The sequence below is a fragment of the Marmota marmota genome, unplaced genomic scaffold (genome assembly GCF_001458135.2).
Source record: "Marmota marmota marmota unplaced genomic scaffold, marMar, whole genome shotgun sequence".
Taxonomy (NCBI): domain Eukaryota; kingdom Metazoa; phylum Chordata; class Mammalia; order Rodentia; family Sciuridae; genus Marmota; species Marmota marmota.
In genome coordinates, this window is record NW_026005734.1 from 458,927 (window position 1) to 468,697 (window position 9,771).

The 9,771-nt window shown below is 46.0% G+C and overlaps 1 gene segment (V, D, J or C); it reads left to right on the plus strand.

Moving 5' to 3' along the window:
• The first annotated feature begins 2,045 nt into the window (after nucleotides 1-2,045).
• LOC107160907 overlaps nucleotides 2,046-9,771 on the plus strand; it is a 12,083-nt gene continuing 4,357 nt past the window's right edge. Inside the window, 2 exon segments of the V gene segment in view lie at nucleotides 2,046-2,256; nucleotides 2,342-2,668. Of these exon segments, the coding sequence occupies nucleotides 2,211-2,256; nucleotides 2,342-2,668 (373 nt within the window).

Genomic DNA, 9,771 nt, shown 5'->3' on the forward strand with positions numbered 1-9,771 from the left:
TGGAGGGGATTCTGAAGTGAAGTGTGGTGAGCAGAGGTGCCCTGGAGGGTGTCCACGCCTGCCCATTGAGTCCCTTCAACTCCAGCCCCTCCCAGCTCTGGCACCTGTGCTGGGAAGGTCAAGTACTGCATGGGGGTTGCAGGCCCTCTCCAGCCAGGGACCCTGGGCTTTCCCTGGTAAGCACAGCCCAGCTCCCCTGAGGTCAATATCTGCTGGGCTGAGGTCTGTTACTTACCCTGCTTCTCCAGGCCTGGTGGGAAGGTGTCCCTCCTCCTGCTGAGAAAGGACTTAAGGATTCTGACATGCCCCTTAAGGTCATGACTCACAGTGTCCTAGTAATACAATCAGGAAGCACTGAGGTGGTGCCTGGGTTGTGGGGCGCTGCGGGAACTGATGAGGGGAACAGACACAGCACCTCGGGGCCTGGCTCAGTCTCTGCACTGAGCACATGAGGTCTGGTTTCCCTTGATGGCCCCTGACCTCACAGAGGAGCCAGCAGAGGGCAGCACCTGGGGCTCAGGAGAGGACAGGCCCCAGGTGGGTGCCCACCTGCAGGAGGACCCTCCTCAGGCAGCACACTGAGCTCTGCCCAGGAACAGGCTGGGCACCAGGAGCATGGGTCATGCTGCTCAGGAAAGGACCCCACAGGTACCATGGAGATGTGCAGAGATAAGGCAAGGACTGGACACTGCGGCTGGTCAGACATTTCCTTACTCCAAAGAGCAGGGTCTTCTCCTAAGCCCACTGCTGAGAGGGACCCTCGGTTTTGTTGGCAGCATTTTGACAGCTCAGCTGTGCACCCCATCTTCCCTGGGGCAGGAGTGTCCCCAACATTCCCTCCACCCTCCCTCCTGAGGATGATGGAGAGTGGGCACTGCTCCTGGGACCAGAGCAGGGCTGGCCCCTGGGTCTGCAGACGCATTTCCAAGTGAGACGTGTGGGGAGGATGGGGCTGGAATGTGACAGGCAGGTGGCTGTCACTGCTGAGGGTTCAGACAGCAGCATCCTGGGCCTGGGGTGATCTACATTGCACCCCCGTCCAGCACAGGCAGCTGAACTGAAGTCACTGTGTGAATTTGGGGTGACACAAAGTACCACACAGACACAGAATACCTTTCATAAGCTTCATGATGGCTTTCTCCATCTCCCAGCCTCAGGCTCCCAAAAGGGGGACACGAGAAGGTCAGAGAGGCTGACAGGAGAGAGGGGGCACGTTCAGAAGTGGGCTTTTATTTTGGGAGGATGGTGTTTCTTAGAATTTTCTTTCTGAAAAATGCAGAAGGAGTAGGATTACAAAGGAACAGGTGAGTGTGACTCAACTTCAGCAGGTGACACCTGCTCCTGTTGACACACCGTGTTATCCCAGCTGGTGGAGCACCCAAGTTACTGGACCTGGCACTACCCTGCCCGACTGAATGCAATAACTGTTCAGAACCTGGAGCATCAGGACTTAAGGAGGTTCATCAAGGGCGGCTTCCCTCACTAATGGCTCTCCTCACCTGGGACCTATGCTGAGCTGATCCCTTAGAATCCAGGGAAACCTCTGCAGATGAAGAGGGAGCTGGACATAGAGAGGAAGTCACATGTCAGTGCACAGCTCCTCTGGGGACAGCCACTTAGACAGTCTGCTCCTCCTCTTCCCATATGCTCTCCATCACATGTTGCATCCAGTCTCCCTGCTGGTGCTGATGTGTCCTGGATTACAGGATGAATAGAAAATGAGGAAGGCTACAGCTATGTCACACAACCAACATGACAGTGTCACATGTTCTCCAGGAACAGAATGACCATGTCACAGTAGCAGACAGTGGGAGAGAAAGCAGTGAGCTAGACCCAGAACTGAGCACTCAGCACCCAGAGCCTGAGAGGGTGTGGTGAGTGAGACTGGGCACCAGGAAGGGATCAGGGTCCTGAGGGAGGGGATGGGCTCAGGAGGGTGGGCTCCTCTTCTGACAGCCTCCCAGCTCCCTGAAACCACCTCCTCTCCTCTCACAGGTAAAGCTCCACCTGGGCTCAAGACAGGGACACATCTCAGGAGCACAGAGGACCTGGGCAGCCTGACCTCAGCCTCTCCAGATATCAGAAGAGCCTCACCCACATGCAAATTCCTCCTCCTGCTCTGGGTTCAAAGGCCCTCTGGGCTGTGGGAGCTCCCAGCTCTCTGCTCAGACAGGGCTGAGGTCTCTGGGAAGGCAGGTGTGGTCTAGAAGATGAGGGTGCTGGGTCTTGTCCTGTGCCTGGTCACAGCTCCCCAAGGTGAGTGTCCCCAGTGTCAGACCTGGGTCCATGGGGAGGTTGTGACTGCCAGTGACTGACAGGGTGTGACTGGCTTTGTCCCCAGGTGTTCTGTGTCAGGTGCAGCTGCAGGAGTCGGGACCTGGCCTGGTGAAGCCCTCACAGACCCTGTCCTTCACCTGTGCTGTCTCTGGTTACTCCATCACCAGTGGTTACTGGTGGAGCTGGATCCGTCAGCCCCCAGGGAAGGGGCTGGAGTACATAGGGTCCATAAGTTATGATGGTAGCACTTACTACAGCCCATCCCTCAAGAGCCGAGTGACCATCTCCAGAGACACGTCCAAGAACCAGTTCTCCCTGCAGCTGAGCTCCCTGACCACTGAGGACACAGCCACCTATTACTGTGCCAGAGACACAGTGAGGGGACCTCAGTGTGAGCCCAGACACAATCCTCCTGCAGGGTGCCCAGGGCCAGCAGGGGGCGCTCAGCACACAGGAGCTCAGGTCAGCGAGGAGCAGGTGCAGAGGGAGGTGGGGCAGGTTTCCTCCATCTGGAGGCCTGTCCATGTACCAGCTTCCCAGGGGGTCTCTGTGGCCTTGTGGTCTCTACTTATCTCTGATGTGTCTGAAGATAATCATTCTGTTTTTGCCATGTTCTTTTTTTTTTTGAAATAGTGCACCTTACATATATTTATTATAGGTTTTCATTTTGACATAGTCACATATATTCATTGTCTATAAAATCTCTGTTGCTCTCACAGCACCTCCTTTTACATTTTCCTCCTACTTCCCATTATTTAACCTACTGACTTTTCTTCCACGACTTTCTAATTTTCATTAAATTTACACTATTTGTGTGTGTGTGTGTGTGTGTGTGTGTGTATAGAAACTCACAGTGGTTCACCCCCACAGGTGCTGGACTCCCACATGGGCAGAATTGACCAATAATATCTGTTCAGCTCACTCCTGGCCCCTCCCTTCTCCTGTCCCTCCTACCTCACCCTTAGTCACCTCCTGATCCCCACTCACCTCTTCTGTCTTCTTGGGGTTCCCCTTCCATTATCTCCCTTATTTGTGGCAGCTCCCACAGAGGACAGCCAACACTCACCCTGACTCCCCGAGCCTCTCTCATTCCTCTTCCCTAATGTCCTCCAGCTCCATCCACTCACCATCATCTCACTCCTCCTATTGGCTGAGCAGAGCTGCAGTGTTGGCACATGACCCACATTTCCTTTATCCATCCACTAGTGAAGGGCCCCTGGGCTGGTTGCATAACCTGGTCTTGGGAATTGCACTGTATAAACCCTGCCATGGCCGTGTCCCTGCACTGTGCTGACTTGGGTCTTTGGGGTAAATACCAAGCAGCAGGAGAGCTGGGTCCCACTGTGGCTTCCTCCCTGTTGTTCTGAGGGGTGTCCACCCTGCTCACCTCAGGGTGGTTCTCATCTGCTGTGCCATCAACAAGGTGTGAGGGTCCTCTCCCCAGGTTTCCTCCAGCTCCTGTTATTACATGTATTCTTGATCACTGCCATTCTGTGGTCATGGGATGCCATGCGCACACAGAACAACCAATACTCAGTCACCTTCCTGGAGATTATAATCTGGCCTGGTTGACTCAGCACCCTGACCAGGACAGGTAGGATACATGAAGAGATGGCAGTCCTTGCTGGAAGGTGGACCACAGAATAAAGCTTGAAAATTGACCACAACGTGCAGAACACAACAGGCATTTTCACCAAGATACAAATGAGCTCTCTGGAGCTCACCCTGACCTAAATACACGATTTAGCAAATACCAGGGTGGACACCCCTCTGCAGCCCAGGAGAATGACAAGCAGTTTCCACAGACTCTCCTTGACTGCCCTCCCTTGATGGGTCCTGCACTTAGGAACCTCCTTCTCGGGAGCTCCATAGAGAGGGGAGCAGAGTAGCAAGAGGTGCAGAGTCCTGCCACACCCCTCCATAGCAGGTGATGGAGAGGTCAGGGCAAATCTCCTCAGTGAAGGTCATTCTAGAATGTTCCCTGATGAGATGGAAATGAGGCTCTTGTGAAGTCCCTCCCACACCTCAGTCTCCCCATGAGGACAGCATCAGACAAATCCAAGAGGAGACTCATTCAGCATAATGTCTGAAAAACCCTCCTCCCTCCTGGGATATCCAGAGATGGGAGGAGCAGAGGAGCAGTTCTGACATGGTGACGAGCACCCATCAGATCCCACATGTGAGGTCTGTCTCCATTAGTTAGGGCGTCTCCTCCACTGTCACCTGAGACCTCAGGCCATCCAGAAATGCTCCAGGGACCCACACAAGAGGTCCCTTGTGCTGGGGAGCAGGATGGACACCCAGCAGCCCAGCCTGGACACACTCACTGTGCACTCCTGCAGGAGGGGCCCTCATATGGCCACACTTCACACCCACTGTGCAAGGTCATCCTGGCAAGTGGGCAGGGCAGCCAGAGGTGGACAAGTGGAGGACACAGGTTTTCTCCTTTTCCACACAGCAAGCCCAGGAGCCCTGGACCTGCACCAGTGCAGTAGGTGGGCCCAGACCACCCAGCAGGGCTGGCAGGACCATACAGACCTGAGCATCCCTCAGCATCCCCAGGTGCTGTCCAGTGTGGCCAGTGCTGAGAGCCATTGCCAAGTAGGAATGACGCATGGCAATTTCTTTGTCAGCCTACCCCATGTTGCTTAGAGGAAGGACTCTCCATTGTGGACTCAGATCATTTGCAGTGACTTTGCATGAACAGTGACCTTGCTCAAGGACCAGGGCGGATCCAGGTTTAGGGTGTATCCTGCTTGGAATAGGGAGTATCCAGCTCCTTGGGTTTAGGGCGGTCCCAGGTTTAAGGTGTACCCTGCTGGGAATAGGGCATATCCTGCTGCCTCAGGCGCGCCCTCTCCTTGAGTTACCGTTGAGTTCTCCCAGGATTCAGAGAGTATTTTGGGATACAGAGCCTAGTGGAGGTGTGGATTTCCCCAGAACATGTGTGTAGAGCGGCGGTGTGAGTTCGGGAATAAATAATTGCTCTTTGAATCTACAATGCTGTGAGTGGCTCGTGATTTTGTGCCCATCCAGACTGCAGCATTTGGTGGCCTGGACGGGGCATGTCTGAAGCTTGGAGGTAATTGAAATTGCTCGCCCCTGAGGGAAGGCGAGAGAATGGGTGACCATTTCAAAAAACAATGTGTTCTTGTTTTGATTTATTTTGTTTTTGTTTCAAGTTGCCTGTTCCTAGAACTTTCTCTGGCAAACTGGGGAAAATGGTTTACTCAAGGTTTGAAGTTGTTTGCCTCCGAGAAGGAGAAATTGTTAGAGGAAGGAGGTGTCCCATTAAGACCAAGAACAGTTAGGACATGTGTTGATACAAAACAAAAATGTAGCCCATGGCTTTTAAAAGACGAGTTATTAAGTATATCAATGGGACCATCATGGTATCCTGTAGAAGGATTTTTCTTCAACAAGAAAGAGAGGGCTAGTTCTGTTTACTACATTTGTCTAAGATCTTGGTTTTTACAAAGATCTGATTAATTTACAAAGCTAAAGTGTTAAAACATCAACCACTAAATATAAAATCAAGTACTCTTTACTTATTAAGTTCCATAAGGTAATATATTTAAACAGGATGTGTGTTTTCATAAATTGGTAAATGGAAAAAAGGTTTAATATTGCTTGTGTCTGTGTCTTTGCTAAAACAAGGATACTAACAGTTAAGATTCTACCATGTGTAATTTATATACAAAGAGTATAAGAAGTTTCAGTTGGGTTTCAATTATAATATTATAGTACCATAAAAAAACATGAAAGTATTTAATCTTATTAAAGTGGAGCAATTTGTCTAAATCAGAAATTTTATAAGAGTTGTTTCAGAATGTGAATTTATTAAAAGGGTTAACAGCTATAAAAGAGATATTAAAAGATTAAAGATGTGAAAATATATTTTAATATGAAAGGTTAAAAGAAAAAGAAATGTTTCTAGATGAGATAATCTCTGTGTGGTAAAGTAAAAAGTTGTAAAATGCCATTTAAAAAGATTTTGAGGAAACTAGACTTACTTTAAAAGCTTGAGAAAGGAAGAAAGAAGAAAAAGGTATTTGTACATGGCAGATTGAGACAAAGCTTCTTAATGGAGTAAAAAAAAAAAAAGAAGCCTTTAGTTGAAGGGTAGCCATGTAAACTAACATTAAGCGATTTAAACAGAATATAAGCCTCGTTTAAAAGAGTGAAGCTGTAGGTGGTGAAAAAGTACATTTAAAAGTACAGTATAGATGATAATTGGAAGGCTTTAAAAGGTTAAATTGAAGGTGGTTGAGATACCTTCATGATGGAAAAAAGAAAAAAGAGATATAAAAAGATTCAAGATGTGGAAATATATTTTAATATGGAAGGTTAAAAGGAAAAGAAATGTTTCTAGATGAGATAATCTTTGTGTGGTAAAGTAAAAAGTTGTAAAATGTCTAAGTAAGTTGCAAAAGACTTTAAAAGGTTAAATTGAAGGTGGTTAAGATGCCTTCATGACGGAGGAAAGATTGCATCATTCAAAGCCTAGTTAATCTTAAAAGCATTACTTAAAAAAAAAACATGAAAATGGGAAGATAATAGGATAAAAGCAATTTGGAGAAAGAATATTAGAAATTTGAAGTGAAAAACTTTGAAGACAGAAGTACAGGAAGGTGAAAAAAAAGATAGAAAAGATGTAGGAAGATAGAAAAGATGTAGGAAGACAAGAATTTTAAACCCACAAAATAGGAAACAAAAGAAAACTAGGAGGAAAAAAGCAACTAAGGGTGAATGTACAACCCTTAGAAGAAAACTAGAAGATAGAAACAAGATTAAAAAAATGGTTAAAAATGTCAAATAAAGGTATTTCAGATAAAAAATACAAAAAGCTAAGACAATTATTAGATACAGACATTCAAGATAGAAATAGGTAGAAGAGAGAAGTTTAAAGGCAAATATTGGATAAAATAGAAGAACAAGGAGATTATTAGTAATTTTTTTCAAAAAGCCCATCAACTTTAATTTCTGCTGGTGAAGAAATTAGAAGTCTCAGATGAGGATGTTAAAATTTATAGACAAGAGCCAATTTAGAAAACATTAAACTAAAAGGAAATTGGTTTAAAACCACATCAAAAAATTAAAAGAACTAAAGTAATTCTAAAAACTAAGGCAAAATGCTTTTGGAAGACTTGAATTTAAAAGGATCTTTAAATTTCCAAGGATACATATAGGATATTTTGGAACATCATCCCTGAAGAAAAATCAGTTAATGTTTTACTTAACAGAAATCATATACAATCCACTGGGATAAGGCATAGTTGAAAGAGCTCATCAAACTATTAAAATGTACTTATTAAAACAAAAAGAGGGAATTGGAAAGGGGTATATATCCCCCAAAGATAAACTTAAAATAACGCTTTTTACTCTAAACTTTTTAAATTTGGATTCATCAGGGCTTAGTGCTGTGGAAAGACATATGTATCCAAAAAAATGTACATAAGCCTAAGGTACTTTGGAAAGATATTCTAACAGGACAATGGAAAGGTCCTGACCCAGTGATTGTCTGGAGTCGGGGTTCTGTTTGTGTGTTTCCACAGGGAGAACAGCAGCCAATTTGGATTCCAGAGAGACTAACCAAAGCAATTTCTACAGACCAAAAAGAAGATGATTTGACTCAAATCCATAACAGCTGATATCCAGAGCTCCAGCTTGGCTATTCTTACATCTGCGACAGTGATTAACCAGGATGCTTTTTTCAATATCTATTTTATTATTGCATTTTTCCACATCATAAAGTTCTATTTTATTTTTGAGCTCATACAGACCTAGGTCAATGTTTTTCTGATCAGTTTTATTTTTGACTATGGAGTTTTTAAACATTGCAATGGAGATTTCACCTGTGTAAAGCTACAAGGCCTTTACTTTTGTCTTATGTGTTGTACTTTTGTGTGCACTCTTGTGTTTTGTGTTGTATGTCTGTATGTGCATATGTCCATATTTCATATAAGAGGAGTGCTCATGAAAAAATGGATCTGAATTTTTTTTTATTATTCACGTGATTTAAATCGTTTAATTTAAATTTGGTAAACAGCTGTTAAGGATTGTTTTAAAGGTAGTTAACAGATCTGTTTGTTTACTTTCACCTTTCCTTTTCATTATATTTAATAATTCTGTTCAGGATAATGTAATGTTACATAATTTCTTTTGAGCATCATTGCCAGAATTCCTATCTCCATCCCAGTGCCGGTGAAGACAAAGAGAAAGCCAAACTAGAGCTTCTTTGATAGCTATCACAGTAAACTGTATAAACTGATGCATCAATGAATATAACTCAACAAGTAATGCTCAATCATGGACTCGGTTTACTTTGGGAGGAAATGGACTTATTGATAGACTCCTCTGCTTTGAACTGCTTGTAGAACTTGCCTGGACTATGTGTCACTTGTATACATTATGAACTATCATTTGGTGCAGCAAATTGTGGTAGTGCTGGCATATCTTTGCTGATGGTGTCACCGGTGATACAATTTTTCCAAAGGAGCTGCTAACTGGCTTGGTGTCGTGGCATTTCTGTATCCTCCTCCCTTCTGCTAGTGATGGTCTAAAATTTGGGGGCCAACAGAGGTGAGACAAAGAACCTCACCCCCCCACTGGCACCAAGGCCAAATTTGGGGGCCAACAGAGGTGAGACAAAGAACCTCTCACCCCCACTGGTGCATAGGCTTATCCACAAGTATGGCTGTATGCTGGACCGGTAGTCAGTGACGGGTATGATCCAATTGCAGTGGTATCAACCTAAGACAGGAGGCTGACGCCTAGAGGTCAGTTTTTCCCATGATGGGTAAGAACCATAAGTTGAATTGGACAACCTACCAGGCACGGTCCTTAAGCCACATTGCTTGTTGTTTAATTAATCAGAAGGGGGGAGATGCTAAGAGCCATTGCCAAGTAGGAATGATGCATGGCAATTTCTTTGTCAGCCTACCCCATGTTGCTTAGAGGAAGGACTCTCCATTGTGGACTCAGATCATTTGCAGTGACTTTGCATGAAAGATGACCTTGCTCAAGGACCAGGGCGGATCCAGGTTTAGGGTGTATCCTGCTTGGAATAGGGAGTATCCAGCTCCTTGGGTTTAGGGCGGTCCCAGGTTTAAGGTGTACCCTGCTGGGAATAGGGCGTATCCTGCTGCCTCAGGCACGCCCACTCCTTGAGTTCCAGTTGACATCTCCTGGGATTCAGAGAGTATTTTGGGATACAGAGCCCAGTGGAGGTGTGGATTTCCCCAGAACCTGTGTGTAGAGTGCCGGTGTGAGTTCGGGAATAAAGAATTGCTGTTTGAATCTACAAGGCTGTGAGTGGCTCGTGATTTTGTGCCCATCCAGACTGCAGCATTTGGTGGCCTGGACGGGGCATGTCTGAAGCTTGGAGGTAATTGAAATTGCTCGCCCCTGAGGGAAGGCGAGAGAATGGGTGACCATTTCAAAAAACAATGTGTTCTTGTTTTGATTTATTTTGTTTTTGTTTCAAGCTGCCTA